General features: G+C 42.9%; 1 protein-coding gene across 1 annotated transcript in view; it reads right to left on the reverse strand.

Moving 5' to 3' along the window:
• The window catches only part of DTL (denticleless E3 ubiquitin protein ligase homolog), a 63,937-nt gene that overhangs the window by 18,935 nt on the left and 19,300 nt on the right, over window positions 1–25,702 (reverse strand). The window contains exons 7-11 of the mRNA XM_073628410.1: window positions 24,984–25,099; window positions 23,996–24,069; window positions 23,561–23,664; window positions 21,882–21,986; window positions 2,878–2,990 (exon numbers count right to left, since the gene is read on the reverse strand). Of these exons, the coding sequence (XP_073484511.1) occupies window positions 2,878–2,990; window positions 21,882–21,986; window positions 23,561–23,664; window positions 23,996–24,069; window positions 24,984–25,099 (512 nt within the window). The remainder of the gene's footprint in view (window positions 1–2,877; window positions 2,991–21,881; window positions 21,987–23,560; window positions 23,665–23,995; window positions 24,070–24,983; window positions 25,100–25,702) is intronic.

A 25,702-nucleotide genomic window follows, 5' to 3' on the forward strand; every position in this document is an offset into this window, starting at 1 on the left:
GGGCGGCATTGGTCGGTTCAATAGAAACTGGCCGACATTTGGCCCCTGCAGCTGGGCCAGCTTCTGTCGAAGGAGCATGACCGAAAAAGGTCTGCCGATTGGCAACTGATCAACGATCTTAGCCAATGACAGAGCGCTGACCAGAGCCCACCCCCCTGACGGGACACAATAGCACAACAGGGGAGATTGCTGTACACTGTGTGTATTGTTAATACAGCAGCTCCTCCTGAGTTGTCTTTTTAATCCAGGCCTACTGAGCTGAACGAAAAAAACAAAATAAATAAAAGTGTACCAGGCTTAACACTCTTGTATTGAATTGTATTTTTGCTGTATTGCCTCCCTTGTAAAGCGTTGGGCAAATTGTTAGTGAGAATATATATATATATATATATATATATATATATATATATATATATATATATATATATATACATACACACACATACATACACACACATACATACATACATACATACACACACATCCAATTTGTAGCACCTTATAAATTTATCAAGAGTTAAAACCTCATAAGGTTACAACAGTTTCAGATCTGTCAGGATCCCTTATCAGGTAAACCAGCATGAAAGTCAAACTCAAAATATACTCTTTATATATCAAATTTCTCCTGGACTGGAAATAAGCAACACCTGAATCACTTAAAGATATATTTTTGAACTGGATTAAAATTATATAAAATAATATATATATATATATATATATATATATATATATATATATATATATATATATATATATACATATATATACATATACATATACACACACACACATACATATATTTCAAGTTTGGCAATAAAACCTGGAAGCCAATTGGTTTCTATGCAGAAGTGCACCAGTGTGTATTATATGTAATTATTTATATACACAATTACATATAATACACACTGGTGCACTTCTGCATAGAAACCAATTGGCTTCCAGGTTTTATTGCCAAACTTAATTGAACAAGCTGAATTTAGAAGCTGATTGGCTACCATGCACAGCTGCACCAGATTCTGAGGGCTCCAGTTTTAGTAAATAACCCCCACTGGCATCTAAATATCTGTTTAGTAATAAATTCCTGACAGAGGCCACATTTTCAGGACGCCCCTGACAAGCATCGCGTTCTGGAACAGCCCACACATCACATACAGCAAAGATTAATTGAAAAGTACAGCACAGGTGACTGGCTGGAGCCAGTAATCCTGGGTGACTGGCCTTCTGTTATCCTGTAACCATGCCAGACTCTTATGGGAAGGAACTGCTCTCTAGCAACTGTCTCATAACATATCAGTCAAGCCTCCCCTGACTTCTCAGGTGTCCTGAAGTCGTATTGATCCAGAGAAAAGATTGAAGAATTAAGCTCTTGCTTGACAGGATAAACAGATCAGTTGCTACACATACTTAAAAAGGATGGAGTTACACTTTCAGATCGATGTACATTGTATAGAGAGGGTGGGAAGGTAAACTTTCCAGTCAGCAACAAATTTTAAAATGGTACATGAACTTACATAACTGACCTTCTAAAATGCTAGTTATCTGGCTGTCATGTTCATTTCACAATTTCAACACCAGCTTAGTAAAAGAATGCTAAAATGTCCTGAATGTACTCAGACTTTGCTTAGTGCATACTGGCACCAGCTTCAATGACTGAATCCAGAGACAGCTAAGCTATTACCATTATAAGCCCCTTTAATCATGACAAAGTCCCTTTAACTACTTCGACTATCATTTGTACAGAAATAAATGCTAGATTTTTAAACATTTTTGTTAAAAAAGGTCAACTTTTTATTTTTTCACCCAGGGGGATGCAACCCCCATCTCTCCACCACTATAGAGAAGAACATCTGAATTAGTTATACACAGGCTGCTTATAAGCATGATGGCAGTGCTAAGCATTGTTGCATACTCTGCAAACGGACTGCCATTGCAAACGTCTTCAGTAAATGTTCGTTCCCTATTGTGCAGATACAATAAATTCAAGTTTCTGGCTTTCCGGCCTGAACAACTGTGTTAGAGATCAGCAATGCAAACCTGATTGCACCCAGATGGTCAGTGTAACTTATCCAGAAGGGGAGTAGTGGTGGCAGCCCCCCAGGTTTCTCATGAAAAAAAAAAAAAAATTGCTATAAAAAAGGCGCTTCGTGTGTCTGGATACAATGGTGGGGGTGGTCACAAACAGCATGGCTCCCACGGACTGTGAAAGCGGGGTGGGCACAAATCATTTTGGGAAGTCTGGTTTAGGAGACAAATATATGTGAATATGCAAAACACCCATCCTGGCTTCCGAAACAGTCAGCATGAGTAGATTATATTTATATGCCCGCCATGATGTTATAAAATTAAATTATAGAAAGAATTTGTTTAGGCCAGAGATTTTTCCGGGGAAATTTCAGAAGGGCTTCAATAGGCTGGAACAAAACACAGTTTAACGCAAAATTACATTTTCCCAAAGTTCAACAGTAAAGCCAGCCATAGACAGTTCAAATCTCAGCCATTTTATCAAGAACCGGCCGAGATTCGAACCATGTATGGTCGGGCTGATTGTACCCAAGTTCATCAATTTTAGTACAGCCAATCTGTCAGATTTTCCATGCGATGCCAGCGGCTATAGCCACTAGCAATAATCACTATATCCTTCCGGCAGGGATGGCTCCCACCACCACCCTGCTGGGTGAACACTATATATCTCCATGGGAAGTATTCCCCCATCAACACTGACTGTGTTGATGGGGGAATCAAGCAATTTTCGTACCATTTATGGTCGGTCTAAGACCGAGAAAAACTTAATAACCCCTTTGATTCAACACAGATTCCTTCCCCATGCCCACTGTATCAATCATCTGGAGGATGTACAGCAGAATTTACAACACTAACCTGCCAAATGTAAGCACTGTGGTCACTAGAGCCACTGAGCAGGAACTGGCCATCAGGGCTGAGACTGGACTTTATGTAGAAGGTGGAGTTCAGGTGACCACTGAAGACCGACACTAAAAAGTAGGAAAAAAAAAAAAAAAAAAAAAAAAAAGTGTTATTCAGGAACTGTTTTTTAACAAAGTATTAGATAGATAAAAATACAGATATAGAATATATATTATATCTCAGGTGTGTTAAATTCGGTGTTATCGCTCTCATACTGGTCACTGGAAGTTCAACATGGCACCTCACGCCAAAGAACTCTTAGGATCTGAAAAAAAAGAATTGTTGCTCTACATAAAGATTGCCTGGGCTATAAGAAGATTTCCAAGAACCTGAAACCCTAGCTGCAGCATGGTGGCCAAGACCATACAGCGGTTTAACAGGACAGGTTCCACTCAGAACAGGCCATGCCATGGTCGACCAAAAGTTGAGTGCACATGCTTAGCTTCAAATCCAGAGGTTGTCTTTGGGAAATAAACGTATAAGTGCTGCCAGCATTGCTGCAGAGGTTGAAGGGGTGGGGGGTGTCAGCCTGTGAGTGCTCAGACCATACGCCGCACACTGCATCAAATTGGTCTGCATGGCTGTCGTCCCAGAAGGAAGCCTCTTCTGTATCATTCCTGATTTCTGGTGAATGATTTAAACACAGCAGAGCACACTCAGCACTGGAATTACTTTGAATACACAAAAGATTTATTTTAATCAGATCACAGATTATATATTTCAGGGCTATATTTATTCACTACTTAAGACTTTTTTTTGTGCATTTATTATCACCACAAAGCACTGCACACAATTTTTTGTTTTATTGCCCTATCTGCATGCTCACTGTGTAGAGGTGGGGCGGAAGAGCAGAGATGTCCTCCATGCGGCCCCCTTACCTGGCTTGACATGCCACGGCTCCACTCTCCTCCTCGGAGCTCCGTGCTCCACAAGCCGGCCGCCGCCACTCTTAGCAGCAGCAGCTCCAGCCACCGCACAGCGTCGCTCCTTGCAGGGCAGCAGGGGGATAACGTCAGTCAGGGGCAGCAAGCGGGAAAAGCCGGCGCGGCGTACTCCCGCGGCTCTTGGCTCCATTCGGTCACGGAGGCGGGGCATAACGCGGCGCGAGGATGACGTCATCCTTAATAATCAATGCCGCATCGTGGACGGTCGAATGCCAATGCATCGATTCGGCGATTAATTAATTTCAACAGCCCTAATTAATATTATATATATATATATATATATATATATATATATATATATATACACACACACACACACACACACACACATATATATATATATATATATATATATATATATATATATATATACACACATACACACACACATACACACACACACATACACACACGAAATAGTGAGGATTCACTATTTTATAGGGAAACAGCAGCGCACTTCCTGTGCCATTGAGCGCATAGCTGTACATCTGCTCCCCTGTGGGAGATCACATAAGGCACTGTACCTCTGTCTGCTAGTCCTTTGATATTTGGCGAGGTCATTACTCTCCTGCTCATTGTTTTCCTTCCAGGAACAGAAAATAGAGTTAGGTACCTGGTAACTCTTTTTCTAAGAAGTCTTCCAGGGCAGCATCTGAGAGATAGGCTCCTCCTCCCTGAAACAGGAAACACATTAGTCCACCATTATAAATTTCACAGTCTTACCTGCGTGCCTCATTTGTATTAAAGCACCAAAGGAAATCTCAGTAAATCTTAAAAGCTCCCCCGTTGTACTTAGTATTTGTCTTTTCAAGGGTGGGAACTAGTGCTGCCCTGGAAGACTTCTTAGAAAAAGTTACCAGGTACCTAACTCTATTTTCTCGAATCGTCTTCCAGGGCAGCATCTGAGAGGATGTATCAAGCAATACTTACTAGGGTGGGGATAGAAGCTGGAGCACCTTGCGACCAAGTGCCTGGTCTTAGTCAGACAGCTGGTCTATGCGGTAGTGCCTTGCGAAGGTACTGAAGCTCGACCATGTCGCTGCCCTGCAGATCTGCTCCGGAGTTACCCCTGCTTTCTCTGCAACCGAGGTAGGCCAGGCTCTGGTAGTGTGTGCTCTGATCCCACTTGGCGGAGTGAGGCTTTGTGCCTCATAGGTCATCTGTATGGCCATTCTTATCCATCTGCTGATGGTATTCTTGGAAGCCTGTTTCCCTTTGTTGACTCCTGCATAAAAGGACAAAAAAGGGAGATCGTTCTTTGCCAATCCTTTGTTCTTTCGAAGTATGTTTCCTACATCGCGTTTGTTGTGAGTGTGTCTCTTTTCGCTAGCCATAGTTTTTGGAAGCAAAAGTATGATGATATTTTGGGATCTATGGAATGTTGAGGGGACCTTGGGCAGAAAGGCCGGGTCTGGAGAGAGAATTATTTTGTCTAAATGTATTAGGCAGTATGGTTCCATTATAGACAGTGCTTGGATTTCGCTCACGCTTCTGGCTGATACTAGGGCCACAAAAAGTACAGTCTTTAAGGTGAGGTTTTTGTCTGAGCTATCTTCCATCGGTACAAATGGAGGGGAAAGAAATCCTCTAAGTACTGTGGGCATGTCCCAAGTTGGAGTTCTATTCATTTTGGCTGGTCTAGCTCTTTTGAGTGACATCAGGAATCGCTTTATCAGCGGGTCCTCTGCTAGTCTTGTGTCTATGAACGAGGAGAGAGTGCTGCAACATGTACCTTCAGCGTACTTGGGGAAATATTTTTGTCTGCTCCACCTTGTAGAAAATCCAGGATTGTTGGGATTATTCCTCTTTTGGAATATGGTTTGTTTCTGTTCCAGGAGACAAACTTTTTTCTCTCACTTCCTCGTAGATCGCCCTAGTTCCGGGCTTCCTGCTGTTTAGGATGGTATCGATCCCATTGTCTGACAATCCTTTGTTCTGAGGTCTCACCCCTTCAGTACCCAGGCCGAAAGCTTCAGGCTTCTGTGGTTCGGGTGGTTGACTGGGCCCTGCGATAGGAGATCTGGCTGGTCCGTCAGTGTCAGCTGAGGCTGGATGCTAAGGTTTTTCAAGTGGCTGAACCATGCCCTTTGTGGCCAGTGTGGTGCTATTAGTATCACCATTGATCTCTCTCTGCCTTTATTTTTTTGAATCGCCCTTGGTATTATGGCAGTTGGAGGGAATGCATAGCATAGTTGCCATACCCAGCTCTGGTTGAAGGAGTCTACGCCGCTGTTGCTATCTATGGGGTCCAGAGAGAAGAATGTTGGTGATTTTGCAATCGCTTTGGAGGCGTATAGATCTACCTCGGGTACTCCCCACTTTTGAGTGACTTGTGCGAAGGTCGCTTGGTTCAGAGACCACTCCGTCTGTTTTATGGTCTTCCGGCTCAGGAAGTTTGCCAGCGTATTGTCTGTTCCTTTCAGATAGATACCTGATATTGACTTTGTTTGATTCTGCCCATAGTAGGATTTTCTCCGTCAGCTTCATCAAGCTTCAGGACTTTGACCCACCTTGCCTGTTTAGGTATACCACAGTCATGACGTTGTCCGATTGTAACTTTACGTTTCTCCCCTGTATTGCTGGTTTGAACGCATTTGACATTTGGAGGTCAATTTTCCCTGTGAGCAGAGGCCCTCCAAGTGTGCCCCCCCAGCTTAGGGCACTGGCATCGGTGGTGATCCCGATTGGCTTGGATTGGGCCCATTTGCGTCCTTTGATGTATTGAAGTAGATTGAGCCACCATAGTAGTGTTAGTTTGACTGTGGTTGGAACAGGAAAGGACCTGTCTAGGGATGAGTGGCTGCCATCCCACTGGGACAGAATGTAGTTCTGTAGAGGTCTCATGTGAATCTGTGCCCAGGTGATAGCTGGAAAAGAGGACGTCATCAGTCCTACCTTGTCTGAATGTTATGGCGTTGGTCCTTATTAGGAAAGTTACTGCCTGTGTGATTTTTTCGTTCTTTTCTTCCATTAGGAAGGTTTTCGTTAGTCTGGAGTCCAGTGCATATAGCCCAAATATACCACTCACTGGCTTGGGGTCATCTGTGATTTTTCTGCATTTATTATCCATCCCCGGTTTTGCAGATAGGCCATACTTGTGCACAGGTTGCTTTCTAGGGCCTCTGCTGAGTCCACAAAGAACAGTAAATCGTCTAAATATGGTATTATGCCAATACCTAGTTGTCTTAGACCTTTTAACGCTTCTGCCATTATCTTTGTGAAGATTTTTGGTGCAGAGGAGATGCCAAAAAGGAGAGCTGTGTATTGAGGGTGCGGCGTAGTTGCTGGCCCTTGTACTGCGAACCTCAGGAATTTTTGGATGACCCTCCTTTATGGGGACATGTAGGTAGGCATCCTATAGGTCTATGGTCGCCATAAATGTCTCCCGTGGAAGGATGTCATGTCTTTGGAGTGTGGGAGGAAACCAGAGTACCTGGAGGAAACCCATGCAGGCACAGGGAGAACATGAAAACTTCAGGCAGGTAGTGTCGTGGTTGGGATATGAACCAGCGACCCTTTTTACTGCTAGGTGAGAGTGCTACCCACTACACCATTGTGCTGCCCTCCCTAGGTGTGTCACTCTCCAGAAGTTCTTGAAGCTGGGTTAGCCAGATTGATAAAGTCCGGGCTGTGCAGGTGGAAGCTATTGCCGGATTTGCACGGGGGTCACTTAAGGTACCGGCGTCGTCAAAGGCCAAGTCAGATTTATTTGTGACTTTTGCCAGAGAACCATCCACTTTGGGGCATTTAGCCCAGGTTTTGGTGTCCGTCTCTGCAAACGGGTCTGCGTTTGACTGTGGCTGGCATGAAGAGTTTCTTCTCTGGGTCTTCGCACTCTTTTTTTAAATATATCTTTATGAGTTTGTTGTACAGGGAATGTACTAGGCTTTCTGGGTTGTAGCTCTTTATACATCTTGTCATGTATTGTAAGTTCTGCGGATTTATGTTCTTTAATACCTAGCGTGTCCGCTATGGCTTTTAGAAGGCTATTCGTATCTCCTGATAGAAATAATGTTGCCCTCTGAAACCGCATCTTCCTTGGAGTCTGAGCAAAGTTCATTCTCCGATTCGGATTCATCCAAATCCTCTTGTTCTGTCTGTTCCCTGAAGGAACGCATATCCGGTGGTAGACGGGGTATTGGTCTGACTGACGCTTGATGGCGCTTCTAACTTTTTAATAGCTGAGCGTAGAGGCGCCATGGTGCTCTGTATTTCTTTCTTGAAAGAGCTGAGCAGATCTTTCAGATACCCTTGCGATTCTTTGGCCACCATTTTGTCTATACATTTTTGATATAGGGGTTTTTTTTTTCCCATTCTGGGGAAAACCGGTGGCTGCACAAAACACATGTTTTGTTGCTTTCCACTTCCCTTTCCTCTGGGGTCTTTGCCTGAAATCAAGCACAAAAAAGGTCCCCATGAGGTAGGCGGGTAAAGGCTGCCTGTAAGTAGGCAGTTTTACAGTAAGGTTAAGACAGAGGTGACTCTTGAGTATTCTGGCTTACCTTGGAGCTGTCCTGGCTTGCAGGATCTGCAGGGCAGGGTGGAGAAGTGTCAGACATGGTCAGCCACCAGGATCCTCTGCTTAGAGGGGCCTTTTTAACTGCTTCCTGCTTAAGCTCTGGCCCCGCCCCCAGCTGACCCCGTGCAGGTTGGTGGATATACCTGCACATGCCGCTGCAATTGGTATCCTCCCTTCTGGGCCCAATAGGGAGGGGGACTCTGCTGCAGTATGCATGTATATTGATATATTTGCTATTATTAAAAATCTTTTTTTTTTTTTTTTTTAAATTCCCGCCCCAGGAAGTGAGGTAACCGTAGCCCATTCTGTATCCCTGGAAGCAGGCTCCAGGAAAATGGCAGCTAACCCGGAAGTGTCTCTGGCGCCATCTTGGTACACCCCACCAAGCCTCCATGAGGAGAGGCTTGTTTTGCGGTGTGTAGAGGACGTTGATCGCGGCAAAAAAAAACGGCAATCAAGTGGGCGGCGGGTGTGGACATAACGGGGGTAGGAGAGGAACAAAAAATAAGCCGTGAGGCACCTACCGGTCTGGCGCGGCAGCGGCTGTAATCAGGGGGTAAGGCATCCATGCACCCACACCACTGTACGCTCTTCATGTCTGGGAGTATGTTGCCAGAGTTTGCATATGGAGTTCCCTGGTGAAAAAACTGCAGTAGGTCCCTTGAGCAGCAGCATGGGGGAAATGTCAGTGCATTATTGCAGCTTGGGGGGATGATTGCAGACCCCTCTGTAGGGGTGAAATCTCAGGCAGCGCAATACTGCTCAAATATGCTGCCCCTGCTCGCCCTCCCAAGGCCCGCTGGGCTGGATGGGATGCTGGCAGGGAGTCTCCTGCAACTAGCACAGAGACTGAAGTAAAATAAACGTTTCTTTTGCAGCTCCTGTGGGTCCGGAGGAAACACAAACAACTGAGGCACGCAGGTAAGACTGTGAAATTTATAATGGTGGACTAATGTGTTTCCTGTTTCAGGGAGGAGGAGCCTATCTCTCAGATGCTGCCCTGGAAGACGATTCGAGAAAGTTGTATCCAAATACCCGTCTCCGCTTTATTCATATAGTGTAAATCTGTATTCTGCACCCCTCTGGCTGCTGCTTAAAGATGAACTCCAGATATGGGCATTTTACACATAGCTACAGTACATTGGTTCAGCTTGGGTCCATATGACCAAGCAATTACTATATACCCAGCCAATGCCTTGAAGCAGGAAATCAGTGTAGCAGACACTACTACTCTAGTGACCTTCATTGGTTTCTGGGTTTCACACACAGTAGCTGCCCTCCTGTATTCTGAACACAGGAGATCAGATGCTTGGGCACAAAAGCCATTCACAGCTGAATTTCGTCATATAATGTGAAGAGCTCTCTGATTAGACAAGATAGAAAGTGTGAGGTCACCCCCCCAACCTCTCCTTGTCCAATCATAAAGCACTTTGCTTTTATTAAGAAAAAACACAAAGCATTCTGTTAATATCACCCATGCAGAGCGGCCAACCTCCTGTGTTCAGAATGCAACAGGACAGCTGATTGGCATGGGACCCAGAAGCAAGTGGAGATGACTGGAGTAGCAGTGTCTACATCAGCGATTTCCAGCATCCGGGAGCATTGGACAGGTATGCTATAAACAGTACTGGTATTGGTCCAAGCTGGACCAACGTAAGCATGTATAAAAAGAGCCATACCTGGAATTCTTTAATTATCCCTCTATGAAATCACCAGTCATCAGAGCAGCACAAGGAAGCAAAGCCTGGACTCTAACAAGATTGCCTATTCCATAGAGACAAACACCACGCAGAACACGTCACAGTAAAGAAGAATAGATCAGTTGCACTCCGTACTGGTGTCCAGTCCTTTGCCTTATTTTTTTTTTGGACAGAGCTTTCGAAGTTTAGGTCCTTTTTGATTATGGCCTTCCTTGAACTCAGCATAGCAGGACTGTGAGCCATTAAAGGTAAAGCTTTTAGCCCTACTTCTCCTGTGGGTCATTGTTCTAACAGCAAAGTACAAAGTTTAGGCCTGTACACACGATATGAAAATCAGATGGGAAAATTAGTACAACAAGCTGTCTAAACGATTTTCGGATCGTTGGTACGGTGCTTTTGACAGTCAATTTAACTTTTTCATCAGACAAAAGCTGGATATGCAGACTAACATTTTTGTCAGATGTGAACTTAACATCTGATTTTTGTTTTGTTAGTACGGTTATCGTTCGAAAAAAGAAAAACGTAAAAGACTACGCATGCTCAGAAACGAAAGAATACATACAAAAAAACTATTCAACACATTAAGTCACATCTGACATTGTATTCTGTCGTATGAAAATTTTCGTAGTGTTAGTAACCTCTTCACTTTCGACATGAGACTAGAATGGCACAAAAAAACCCCCCAAAAAAACAAAACAAAACAAAAAAAAAAACGTTCGTCGTCTGAAAATCTAAGCACGTGTTCAAGGCTTTAGACTGACCCAACTGTGCCTTCTGACATAAATTTAATATTTTTTTTTTTAGGTTAAAGCAGTTTGCTCCACTCTGCATTTTACAGCTTGTTTCATTAGAGTTCTACTTTACTGTAATTCTTAAAAAGATGCAAATTATATTTCCCTCCACCTTACAAAATTGCTTTTCATAATATGAGCCCCTTTTGAAACTTCAAAAAAATGGATTATGTGCTAGACAGAAAAACAGAAGCTTGCTTTGAGACTTGAGAACTGGCATCATTGATCCTGTTTTGCATGCCTTCATAATCTTCTCCAATCACCATTACAATGCGGATCAGTTTAGTTTTTTTTTTTTTTGTATTTTAGACTGCTGATGAAACCAAAGAAAATTGGCCTGACTCCTGCACAGATCGCGGTATCTGGAGCATTAGAGTCGATGTGTTTACACCAAACCTAAAAAGAAGTTTAAGGATGGCTGTAAAATCAGTTGTGAAATAACAAGCAATCTAAAAATAAGTTGGTAACCAGGGCACACCGCACTCTCCCCTGAGAGCAGGAATTCCTGTGATGCAATAAATCTTCTATAGCATTCACTGCTACATGAACGCCAACCTGCAAATTCCCCTCAACCTTTATTCAGCAATTTGACCTCAAATCAGGGAAGAAAGGGAAGGTTTTGTTTAGGAATTTTCCTAGTGCATATTTAGAGTAGGCTAGAGTGCCATCTCCTGGCAAGAACACAAAACTACATGAATTAGGCAACATGGGTAATAACTAGTTCTAATTTAAAGCAACCTGTAGATCATGGCCAGGTGAATGTTAGATCGCGGTCTGGGCTTGCTGACCCGCCATCCTAGAGCAAACAGAGTGCAATGCATAGGGACTACTTGTAAAGTTGGAGCTGTAGTAGGGAGCAAGAGCTGCATAAGCTGATGCCTCCTCTGTAGTACCAATTTCTGTCCCATGTGGAGTGAAACCAATTGCACTCCACCTCTTATCCCAGCTAGCGGTCTAAAGAGTGGTGCCAGCAGCAGGAAAGAAGAAATATTCAGGTCAATGTGCAGCATTACACAAGGCATAATAGTATAGGGCTCCTTTCACATTGATGTGCTGCGTTTTACCCACACCATGGGTGCAGTGCAATGTACCTGCAGCTTTCCTGCGGGTTAGCCATAGACTTCTATTATATCCTGCAGGTTTGGTGCACTTTCTAAATGCAGGAGTTTTGATGCGCTTTCAGAAAGTGCACAACACCTGCCAGATAGAATAGAAGTCTGTGGCAAAGCTCAGCTAATCCAGGTTCGCCCGCACCCACCCCTCCACGGATACCTCAGCTTCTCCCAGCCAACCCGATTCGTCCCGATTGGCCAGGAGGAGAAACCAGAAAGACGATAGCGAATATTAACTCGCTATTGTCAAAACTCACAAGTAGGTGGATTCGAGGTGGGTGCAATGCTATGCGCCCGAGTCCAACACTTTTCAAGCCAATAAGAGCCTAAACATGTCCATTTACATCAGTCTCTCCATAGAGAACAATGGTTGGTGCGATTGGGCCCGCCTGAAAAATGGACAGGCAGACACGATCAGTGTGCTTGTGTGAAAGAGGCCTAAGGCCTTGGTCTTTCACAAATTCTGAAAGCTGTAAGTTAATAAAAAAAAAAAAAAATATTGCAAAAATGGCCTGGCCATCTGAGTGTACAAAATGGAGCACAGGGCCTGGCAACGAAAGGGTTAACCTATTATATTGCCTCTCAACTATGCCACATTGAAAAAACAGAGAGAAGTGAACCGAATGCCACTCTGCCCACAATGGACACAGCTGACCCCAGATCCACTTTGCACTATTGCAATGGGCACTGGAGGTGCTGAATCTGAGGGAGATCACAAAACTTTTATATCACCTCTTGGTGTATATGAGACCTTGCTTCTATTAAACTAGGGGTGCCTCCACATAATGACTTTACTCCAATTTGGCACACTAAGTCACTCCCTGAATTCTTACTGATTATTAATGCTGAGATTTGGTGCGCAAAAGGAATATTTTATTTGTATCATCTCCCCTCGGATGGAGCTATAAAACCATTTGATACTCTTAAAAATGAGTTCATGCTTCCAAACCATATATGTTTAGATTTCTACAAGTTCGCCATGCCATTGGTTCCCAGTTTCCTCTATCCCTTCCACAACCTACCTCCAATGCCATTATGGAAGTGGTTAAAAGTACAGACCCCCAAAAACTCATCTCTGCTTTCTACAACATGCTGATTACCCCTTCCGCCACTAAATTGGCATATAATATTAAACCACGTTGGAAGGGGGGGGCGTGGCCTGACGCAGCATGGAGTAGGACGCATTGATATAGAGCTCCGTCTATCACTCCTAATCCTCATCAATCCTGCGTATCCTGTACCAGTAATTCGGCTGGATTGTGTCCCTGGGACACCTGGAACAGAACTATCCGGTTCTTGTGGGGAGAGAGCGCGTGACGGCCCGAACGGAGCGGCGATCTCCTGCCCGGCGGCTCACTAAATTTAGACCGCGGCTTCGGCCTACCACCGGAGGTCGCGGCCATCTTGGTCCTCCTCATCTGCGGCCCTGCCTGAAGCCTACAGCACCATACAGGTATCTAGCTGCGGGATAACCCCCTGGGAGAACGCTACTGCACTCATCCCCCTGACTACCAACCTATATACTAATCAAAGGCCCAGAGAAAACGGCCTGGATTGCGGCCTAGATCCCTGTGCTGAGACCGGCGGCCATTTTGGTACACCTACCTCCTCTGCCTGTACTGTAACATAGCCTGCGGTCCTGCTCTCCCCCTCCACCGCTGCATACTCGGCCCTCTGTGTCCCACAGGGCATAGCTCCAGTCTGCCAATACCGCTGAGAGAGGAGGGGTAATACCCCACATACGGACACAACAAGATTAACTCCTGTCCCCACTTTCCCAGATACCCTAACATCTGGGCAAAAAAAATCATGTCGCCATCGAAATCTCAGAAAGCTGCCGTATCTAAATTGGACCAATACCGCCGTCAGGACAGGGAGGAACAGGCAGAAAATGATGGCGGCAATACACATGGCGAGGAGCGCACAGCGGGAGACACAGAAAAGCTGCTGGAAGCAATAAACCTCTGCAGAACATCACTTGCCTCACAGATAGAAGAAGTCAAGGTAGACATATCCTTGATCAGACAAGACTTCCACAAACTTCGAGACCGCGTTAAAGAAACTGAAACCCGCATCAGCGATATGGAAGACACCATTCCCCCAATGAGAACGGAGGTGCACCACATGAAGCAGCAAATCCAACAACTATTCTCCAAGCAAGAAGACCTTGAGAACAGAAGCAGGAGGTGTAACCTCCGCCTCATTGGTCTGCCGGAGGGGGCTGAGGGTAAGGATCCCACGCTTTTCCTGGAGCAGTTGCTCATCAAAACCTATGGTAGAGAGGCCTTCTCCCCCATGCTGGCAGTTGAAAGAGCCCATCGCATGCCCGCCAGACCGCCGCCACAAGGAGCCCCACCACGTACTTTTATAGCCAAAATGCTCAACTACAGAGATAGAGACGCTGCCCTGCGACTTGCAAGGGAAAGGGGCAACATCCCCCTAGGCAACGTTAAAATTGCGGTGTTCCCTGACTTTTCGGCGGAGGTGCAGCGACGCAGACAAAATTTCATGGAAGCAAAGCGCAAACTTAGAAGCCTCAACATGAAATATGCCATGCTGTTTCCAGCGCGACTCCGAGTGGAACACGACGGCCGAGTTTCCTTTTTTGAAGATCCTACTGAGCTGGTGGCCTGGTTGGAACGCAGAAACAACCTGGAAAAGGCGGATTAAAGTGTCTGTGAGTATGTAATCATGCGTTAATCTTCCACATGCACACCTCTGACACAGATGCAACAACAATCCACTATTATTCTCCACTGAATACCCACCCCTATTTACTTCACCAGTTGTTACCGTTGTGAAGAACAGCCCAAGGGGTAGAGGGACACAGTGCCTACACAAATATTTACATATACTCCCCTCTTGTGGGCTTAAATCCAGTTTGTACTCTGCGGAACATTTCTGTTACACAATGCTGGAACTTTTCTGGGACAAATCCCTAAATGATCGAACTACACACATTACTTTTTACATCTCAATGGAGCTCTGGACTACTGTAGTCCTACAGTCCACAAGCAGAGTGCAGCGTACTCAGCCCCCATACAAGTCTGAACCTGGCGGCCCAAGAAGAAAATACCACAACAACACCAATCTTGATAATGTGCAAACTCCGACTACACACCTGAGTGAAGAGAGGCTAGTCCTCTCTGTGTTTTTTCTTCCATGGAAAGAGAAGTTTGGAGGGGCACAGACAACCATCCTACTTCAAGTACTTTACTTTCATTATTTTTTGCCTCAATATGCCGTCAGGGCCGAGACTATACAGAAAGTTTTGTTATGGGTGAATGCTAGCATCAGTTGGGGAAGATGCAAAGCAGGGAGGGGGGAGGGGGGAGGGGAAACCTACAAGTTAAATTTCAATGTAAGTGTTTTAATGTTTAAGCGTATGGTGCTGACATACCTTTTGTTTCACTGGTGTTCAGATGTTGCATATAGTGAGTTACATCACACAACCAGAAAGAATATAATCATTTCTGTTTTCCTCCAATTAAGGAAAGTAGGGTATAGATTGAGATCACAAAAGCATAGTCTATTACAACTCCCGTTCCTATATAAATATGTTACCCTTCAATATAGTGTCAAGTCTAGGTTTGTGGGGAAAGCATTGTCATGCATACACACCGAGACCAATTGGAGAGAATATGTATCAGGGGGGGGAGGAGGGGGAAACTAAAAAGCCAGATCCAACTGCACGTGCTCCGGTTAACCTGTGTGTGACAGTACTGTATCCCACGTTTAACTGGTGCTCAGTCGTTACCCATAGCATGTTATACCGCAGATATATTGGAAATCCGACACTTTCTGTTCTGTTTCTTCTAAGGAAAGGGAGCCTCAGGCTGGGTGCACAGAAATCCGTCTCATTTTATTTATTGCCCCTTTATTATCTCTTCTTTTATCACGCTATTAGATGCAAAAACATAAAGAAAAATCTGTTACTGATACAGGCTGGCACTGACTGGATGGGGGAGGTTGCTGGGAGGGGGGAGCGGAAAAGGGAAGCTGAAAAACTAGGCTTAAACGTGCACACTTTAACTGCTACGTCCACAACACCAGCGCGCCCCGGTCCCATCGGGTGCTTACTGGACAAATATAATATGGTATATCACACATCCCTGCTGTTTAACCTTCCTACATCGTCCCGCTACAATGGGGCTAAAAGCTACATTAACATACTAAAATATAAGCACAAACAACAATGCCTAAAATATCACTGAAGTTCCTTACATGGAACGTGAGGGGATTACGTGATAAAATTAAACGGGCGGCAGCCCTTACATTTATTAAAAAACAAAGAGCGGATGTGGTGACCCTGGTGGAGACCCACATTGAGGGTAGACTTCAGATGACACTGCGTCGCCCGTGGGTGGGTTGGGCATTCCACTCAACTCATACATCACACTCGAGAGGTGTCTCGGTACTTATCGCAAAAACAGTGCACTTTGAATTATGTGAGCTACACACTGACCCACAAGGTAGATTTATATTTATATCCGCTAAATTACACGGGGAACCCTTTTTGATCTTAGCTGTCTATGTCCCTCCCCCATTTTCCACTTCCATACTACTAGAGGGAATCTCCTTTATAGCAAAATACCCAACAGCTCAGATAATATGGATGGGAGATTTCAATAGTACACTCAATGAGGAGCTGGACAGACTGAGACCAACTTCACCTGCTACAAACCCCCCCAGAGATACTAAACTTGCCAGGCTTTTCTCACCTTTTCACTTGATAGACACCTGGAGGCATAAACACCCGCACACGCGTAAATACTCCTGCTTCTCAGCAACACACAATACCATGTCAAGAATTGACTTTATTTTTATATCCCAAAATCTGTTAGCACGTCTCCTTGAGACAGAGTTTGGTCCTAGACTGCTCTCGGATCACGCTCCATATTGGATCACCCTCACCTTCCATATAGATAAACCACCAATTTCATGGCGCCTTAATCCGTTCTGGCTGACGTTGTTGCCAGAGGATGACGACTTGTCGGCCGAATGGGAGACCTTCTTTCTGGAAAACACAAGCACTGCCTCTTTTCCGATAGTATGGGAAACTTTTAAAATACACGCCAGGGCTACCCTAATAACTCGCATCAACAAGATCAAAGCAAACTCATCAGATATATATGAGAGGGCAGAGACTGAATTCTCACGCATAGAACACATATATCAAAATGACCCATCCCAAGCAAATGCCTCCCACTTAAAATTACAATCCAGGATCATGAACCAACTCCAATACGAAAAAGCAAGACAGAAATTATTTTTTGCCAAACAGAAATATTTTGAGCAGGGTGAGAGAGCTGGAAAACTCCTGGCGTTTCTAGCTCGGAATGAGGACAAACCCCCAGTGGTAATTGCACTGCATAGCCCAGAGGGGCAAAAAATCACAGATCCTCCTGTTGTGTCATCCAAATTTAGGGAGTTCTTTGAGGACTTATACAATTCTAGGACCCAGGAGGGACCAGATGATATGATCTCCTTTCTGGAAGGAGTAACATTCCCGCAACTTACGCCTGAACAAAGGGAACTTCTAGAGGCCCCTCTCACTAAAGAAGAAATAGACGCCGCAATTGCAAGTTTCGCCAAATCTAAATCCCCTGGCTCAGATGGGTTACCCATAGAATTTTACTCACATTACAATGAAATAATCACCCCCAAACTGCTCACCCTTTATAATGTCATGTTTCAACAATTCACCCTCCCACCCTCTATGGGTGAGGCCACAATTGTCTTGATACCTAAACCGGGCAAGGACTTGGGTCACCCGGAATCCTACCGCCCTATCTCATTACTACAGGCTGATATTAAGATTCTGGCCAAAATTCTAGCCATGAGACTCAATCAAGCGATACTCAACCTTATACATGCTGACCAGGCTGGTTTTATGCCGGGACGTAACACTTCCTTTAACCTACGGAAATTATTTATAAACCTGCAGGCCACACATGAGAATGTGGGCACAAGGGTGATAGTCACCCTTGATACTGCCAAGGCTTTCGACTCGGTTGAGTGGGGATACCTCTGGTGCTGTCTTGAACGATATGGTTTTGGTCCAAACTTTATTCAATGGGTACAATTACTGTATCAGAACCCCACGGCCAGGGTGGTGGCAAATGGATGGCCGTCTCAGAAGTTCGACCTCCACAGAGGCACGAGACAGGGCTGCCCATTGTCCCCACTGCTGTACGCTCTGGCTGTGGAACCACTGGCTGTTTCTATCCGGACAGACCCAGAGATCATAGGATTAAAAACCGGAACCCTCACAGAAAAAATCAGCATGTACGCTGATGACACACTACTATATCTGGCGGACCCAGGTCCTTCCCTCCACCGGGCTCTCCAGACAATTGAACGTTTCGGGAAATTCTCGGGCCTCAAAATAAATTGGGGGAAATCCCAAGTTTTACCAATAGACACTTTCCCACCCACGGAATTCCAAGCCACCCTACCATTACAAAGAGTAGACACAATTAAATACTTAGGAATAAATACCTCCAAAAATCCAGCAGACTACATAACACTAAACATTAAACCATTATATTCCCTTATTAAAACTAAAACACAATCGTGGACTAGACTACCCCTAGGAGTGTGGGGTCGCATTAACCTTATAAAAATGATATTACTCCCTAAAATATTATATATACTCTGGCACACCCCAACATACATACCTCTAAAACACTTTAAAATAATGGAGTCCCTTCTCAAGCCCTTTGTGTGGGGAAAAAATAGACACAAGATTGCATGGCAAACCCTCAAAAACCCAACAGACATGGGGGGTACAGCACTGCCGGACCTTAATCACTACTATATTGCGTCCCAACTCTCCCAACTTTACCATATAGATAAGGTGGACAGTGAAAGATTCCGGATGCTAATCTGCCCACAATGGGCCCAAGAAACCTCAGATTCCATATATGCTATCACTGTGGGCACTAAGACCAACGAAGGTAACACACACAAAACATCCCTGTTGTATCAATATAGACGCATCTGGGAACTCGCAAACAACAAACTCAATATACCCAGACACAACGACTTCACTCCCTTATGGTGCAACAGAGACCTACCAGAGCTCCATAATATTCATGACCCGAGACCTTGGTTGGAGAGGGGTATACTCTACTTACACCATGTCTGGTTAAACGGAACCCTTAAAAACTTTGACACCCTTAAAGAGGAATTCCATCTAGCCAACAACATGGTATTCAGATTCCTCCAATTGAGACATGCAATACAGGCACAATTTCCGCAACCCCCACCACAGTCAGCCCCCAATCCTCTAATAGCAATCATAAAAGACACAGACCCAAAAAAATTAATATCCTGTTTCTACAACATGCTCACTACCCCAATAGCCACAAAAATAATATACGGCCTCAAATCCCGCTGGGAAAGGGATCTGGGTAACCTAGAAAATGAGGAATGGGAAGAAGCACTGGATACATGTAAAGAGGTATCTCCCAAACTGTCAGACAGGTTGACACAATTAAATATAATACACCGTACATACCTAACCCCGCATAGGATAGCCAGATACAAACACAACTATCCAGCAGTGTGTCCAATGTGTAAGTCCACAGAGAGTTCGTTCTACCATCTTCTCTGGTCATGCCCTCAGATACAGGGCCTATGGAAGCAGATAGTAACCTTTCTTCATGACAACATGGGTTCACCTGTGACACTGGACCCCAAACAATGCCTGTTGGGTGTGTTCCCAAGCCCAATGGAAAAATACACCAAGGTATTTCTGCAGGAGACCCTGTTCTCATGCAGAAAGTTAATAGCTAGGAAATGGATGCGTCCCTCACCACCCGAGATTAAAGAATGGAAAGCAGAGGTAAATGGGACACTCCCATATAAACGGGTGATATACATAAATAGAGGATGCCCAGACAAACACAATAGAATATGGGATCGATGGCTACAGGACTCGGAAACTTGCTCATGACCAATATAAATTTCTATGTACTGGAGAAATACCTCTCCTCAATGAAAATACTATAATTATACCCTATATTAAACGATAATATCAATAGAGAACATCAGAAGAAATGTACTACAGACCATTCATGTATGTAACCATCTTTATAACACGTACAATTACATTGCAATGTATACATGTATAAATACGTGCAAATGTTATGACTTGTATGTATTCTGATTCACAATAAAAAACTTTGTTGGGAAAAAAAAAAAAAAAAAAACCACGTTGGAAGAGGGAGGTAGGGGGCAATGGAGGATGAAGCAAGGCATAGCATACCTGCAAGGCTGTCTCACCCAAACTTTGATAGATTGTCCCAGATTTATATTCTACACCGTGCATACCTCACCCCTTTGAGACTAGTTAGATTTCGGAGGGGGCAATGCACCACTTGTTTGATGTGCTCTCAAGAAGTAGGCACGTTCTTTCATTTAATATTGGCTTGCCCACAGATGCAGGGCTCTTGGAAGCATATTGTGGATTTCCTTCAACATCATGGGCTCTCCCCTTACCTTATACCCGAAACAATGTTTGTTAGGGATATTCCCAGACTCAAATAAATTGATACGTTTACAAAGTTTTTTTTGAACGAAACTAGTCTCTTATAGGGAAATCATAGACAATGGAGGAGACAGTTACCTCCCCACTTTAATGATTGGGTGATAGACAAAAATTCATCCAAATACAACAAAATTTGGGACCGCTGGTTACAAGCAGCAGAAACTTGTATATGAATAGCGCCTTAGCCTTCTTGGAAATGTTATACTTAAGTTTAATTTAAGCCTCACCTCTACTGATGCATGGGAATTTATATATTTTCCTGATAGGAGCTTTTGTTCTAATGTTGTTCTTAGGGACTGATCTGTATCCCAGACGTATTATTGTTTTTTTAATGTATTTGATGTATTGCATTTTGAATACGCATTATGTTGCTTTTGTATATTGTTTAATAAAAACCCAAAGAAAAAAAAAAAAAAAAAAAAAAAAAAAAAAAAAGGGAAGGGCAAGGGTTTTTTTTTTTTTCCCAAAAACACAGTATTTTGTAGTTTTTGCTATAATAAATATCCCATTTTTTTTTTTAATTAAAAAAAAAAAAAAACACAAAAAACACAAAAAACAAAAAACAAAAAAAAAAAAACAATTTTTTCCTCAGTTTAGGCCGATATGTATTCTACATTTTGTTTTTTCTTACAAAAAATAAATAAATTGAGCAATAGGTGTATAGTTATTGGTTTGCGCAAAAGTTATAGCGTCTACAAAATAGGGGATAGAATTTATGTCATTTTTGTTTTTTTACTAGTATTGGCGGTGATCCGCGATATTTATCAGGACTGATGTTGCGGTGGTCAGATCAGACACTTTTGACACTATTTTGGGACCACTGGCATGTATACAGAGCTAAAGATATTATACAGATCAGAGTTAAAAATAGCCATTGATTACTGTATAAATGTCATTGGCAGGGAAGGGGGTTAACACTAGGGGGCGATCAAGGGGTTAACTGTGTTCCCATACAAATATACGCTTATTGGGATTTTATTTAAAAAAAAAAAAAAATTATGTAGCAGAATACATATTGGGCTACATTGAAGACATTTGATTTTTTACATTTTTTTTTCTTAAATTGGATGAGTTTAAAAGCAGAAAAGTAAATATTGTAAATCTTCCAGAGCTCAAGTGGTTAAGATAAACTAAGAACCTTGCAGTGAAACGGGATCAATTATACCCCACAAATCACAAAAGAGATCCCACAGATGTAATGAACAAATATGACTCTACAAATAAAATGGGCTGTCCACAAGGTCTACCTACTTGGCCCATCAGGATCATTTGTTTCTAAATCATGTCATCATCACAGCTTGCAAGTCATTAGAATTTAAGTATATGATCAGTCTCTTACCAGGATCCCTCTTCAATCCAACGACATTAAACATATAAATGTTATCATCAGTGCAGCTGGCAAATAGGTTAGTTCCCGTGGAATCCAGAACCAGACTGGAATACCCTGAAAAATTGACACTATGATGAGTGAAACTTATCAGCATGTTCTCTTTTTGTATAATCGTCTAAAAAAATCTCAGTACTACAGAAACGCAAGTAAACATCTTAGTTAGGCTGTATAAGGTTTAATGGATGTTATCCTAAAATTCCTTTATTTCAAAAACTGTTCCATTAAACATCTCCCAGTCCCATCAAGGAAAGCGTCAACAAGTGGTCTCCATATTCCTTTGGCATAGCAAACATCCCTGGCTTCAACATAAATTGATCACATTGCCCAAAATATAGGTAAGAGCTGGTGCTCCTTGATGGGGCTTTTTACCAGAGAGTACAGAATTATTGATAAGTTCCACCATACTTCTAAAAAAACAATGGTTCCAACTTGAAAATCTTAGGACTCCAGCAGATCTTTTGGCTTTACCTTGGATTTTTCCCTCAGTTTGATCTTCTACAGAATACCTTCCTGATATCCTGAAGCCAACGGTTTTTGTTCGACCAAACGGTTACAGACTTGTGGAGATCAGTATTGTGGTCCCATGACACCCCTTCTTTGATAATCCAGCCTTTCCACTTGCCTTGCACAGCAATACTTTTGGCTCTTGGGCCAAAAGAGATCACCACAGAATACCTCAAGGTCTTTAAGCGGATCCCTCCCTTCTACAGTGGGTATAGAAAAAAAAAAAAAAAAAAAAAAAAATCACCCCCCTTTAAAATAATCATATTTTGTTTGAACATATTAGAACACCGGTCAGGTTTTTACTGATGTGTGTGTCCCTGTTATAAACAGTCAACTGCTCTATTTGTTCTGTTTACCATCATCATTGAAAGAGAGTCAAATTTTGGTTTGTCTCCAGAAAATAGAGGGGAAATCTTCCAATGGGGACACTGGTTCTGGTGACCTGGGAGTCCCCAAGGGATTTCCTTCATTTGCAGAGAATTTATCCCACTGTCTGTTTTGGCTGTGAAGGTAAATCTCCCCAATGGCACAACTATGGCAAACAGACAGGAGTTATTGCTTCTTTAAAAAATATCTAGTGTTGACTGTGCTACCCCCAATGATATAACATCAAAACCACCACTTTACCTAAATAGGTCATAAATGTGACATAAATAAATCTACATATAATACATTGATATATAATCACTATTGCTCAATAACACCAATTATAACTTCCAATATCTGTGTATTAAATTCTATTACATATAGTCCAATTGTGTTAGTGTGCCAATTGGACTATATGTAATAGAATTTATTACACAGATATAGATGTCACATTTATGCCCTATTTAGGTAAAGTGGTGGTTTTGATGTTATATCATTGGGGGTAGCGCAGTCAACACTAGATTTATATTTTTTCACCTATTGGAGGAATTTGTTTTTTGACTGCAGCAACTAGTTTATACAGATTTTTAGGTTTGCTTATTGAACCATAAGCTTTTTTTTTTGCGCCGGTGTCACACATACACATTATCCCTTCTTTACTCGATATAAAATGGAAAAAAAAATAAAAGGTTTTGTCTTTAGTTCTACTTTAAAGCTTTCGCAAATTAAAAATGCAAGAAATCGCATTCAACACATACCAAGTTTACGTGTACTGCTCCCAGGATACGGAAAGGCTTTTGCTGGTATCGGATCCTGTCGGTAAGCAGTGTAATTCTTTCTCAAATCCCACATTTTGATAATACTACAAAGAGAAAAAAAACCTTTACAACCAACTTTCATTAAGTCTGCAATGATAGTACATCTGCTTCAAAAAAAGGGAAAACAGATTGCCACCCAGTGCTAAATTTGCCTACAGTAAAGTGGTTCTAAAGGCTGAAGGTTGTTTTACCTTCATGCATCCTGGGACTCCCTCATTGGCTGAGAGAGCAGCAGGAGCCAGTGGCAATCACAGCCAATGAGAAGAGAGTGGGGGTGGGTTGTGTCATGAATGCACAGCTAAAAGTCAACTTTTAGCTGTGTAATTGACCACTTGTCTGGAGTTGTGTTGTGAAATACAATTTATTTTTGCTTACCCATCAACAGCTCCTGCTGATATGATCGTGTGTTCGTCCTGAAAGAGGACCACAGTCACACTCTGTTGGGAATCCTACAAAAGAGTAATTTAGTGTTGTGTCATTATATGGAGAATTATCTGGTCCCCACCTAACTGTACATTTATTTTCTCCATCAGCACATCCCTCCACAGTTATTACCTCTTGAATCCCTTGACCCTCCCTCTTAGAATGTAAGCTCTAACAAGCAGGGCTCTCCGATTCCTATTGTTTTAAAAAGTGTATTGTAGTTGTACAGCCTACCCTAAAGTTGTAAAGCGCTGCGTAAACTGTCGGCGCTATATAAATCCTGTATAATAACTTGAAGAAGCAAATCATTTGTAAAGGCAGTGCCTGTATAGTATGCCAAAAAAAATAAATAAGAAAAGAAAAAAAGAATCCACAGCCCACACATTGTGTTCAGAGAAAATATGGAGGCCACCACTCCTGAAAATGCTGTCATGTTGACCATTTTTTTTTTTTTTAAAGTACTGGAAAGCTTCACTTCTCTCAATCGCGAGTTACAAGCTGTTGCAGGCATTTGAAATGCCTGTGAACATCCGTCCTGAGAGCATTTTTTTGCTTTACAAAAAATGCTTCTAAACTCAACTGCCTAGAAAAGACCCTGTGTACATGTACTGATACGATAACATCGAGGAGAGTTCAGGGGCAGCTGGAAAAAAATGGGGGCTGTGATTCAACTAAACGTGCACTGTTTTAGGCAACCCCTAGTTTGGCGATTTCCAATTGTTTTCCTAATATAAGCTGTGACACCACAATGAAATGTTGAAAGTAGTAAAAAAAAATAAAATAAAAAAAAATAAAAAATTGCTTGGTTATGTTTTCAATTTGACCATGGTGGTCTAAAAATTAGGGGGCTAGAAGCACCAATTAAAACCATGTCAGATGCTCAGGCATGAGCTTCTATTTCTTTACAAACTTGTCCCCAAGAGATAGAACTGCAAGTTACCACAGATGGGGCAAGTCCTTTTACAGCAGGTTTCTTCTTCTTCATCTTCAGTGGGGTTTGTTTATCTGGTGCATTGTGAGCTCCAGTGATCTGGTTCACTTGCCTATAGAAACCATCTGAAAGAATAAAGTGTGAAAAAGTAAGATAAAACTCTCTGGTGCTCTGAATCTATTGCCCTATGTCAGTATTTCTCAACCTTTTGTTAGTCAGGGCACCATTTAAAATTATGCACAATTTTCGAGGCACCACATTCTAAATTGTAAAAAACTAAACTAATAGTTTTACATAATGCAGCAAACTTCCACATATCAGACACTCAACGTTAGAGGTGATTTTTTTCTTCAAAAAAAAGAAAAAAAATACACCTTTATACAGTGGTACTGACTAGTATTGCAATGTTTTTCTCACTTAGCTAATGTGATCCCAGCGCTAACAGAGAAGGGCAAACAAGTGTGCTGGGCAGGCACCAGATGTCCTTATCACTCAATGTCATTGTAATGGTGCACAATAAAAACCTGTGGCTTGATCCAGTCGGCTTGCATACAGTTTTTGGGCAACTTAAGTATTTTGCCACCCCTGAAGAAACTTGAAAGTACCCCGGTGTGCCTAGGCACCCTGGTTGAAAATGGCTGCCCTATGCAAATCAACAGCTCTCAAAAATGAAACCAACGGGAAGATATCCCCTCGCTTCCTGTCGCACTGACCACACACGTAGTACA

This window comes from Aquarana catesbeiana, linkage group LG04, assembly GCF_042186555.1.
Source record: "Aquarana catesbeiana isolate 2022-GZ linkage group LG04, ASM4218655v1, whole genome shotgun sequence".
Classification (NCBI taxonomy): domain Eukaryota; kingdom Metazoa; phylum Chordata; class Amphibia; order Anura; family Ranidae; genus Aquarana; species Aquarana catesbeiana.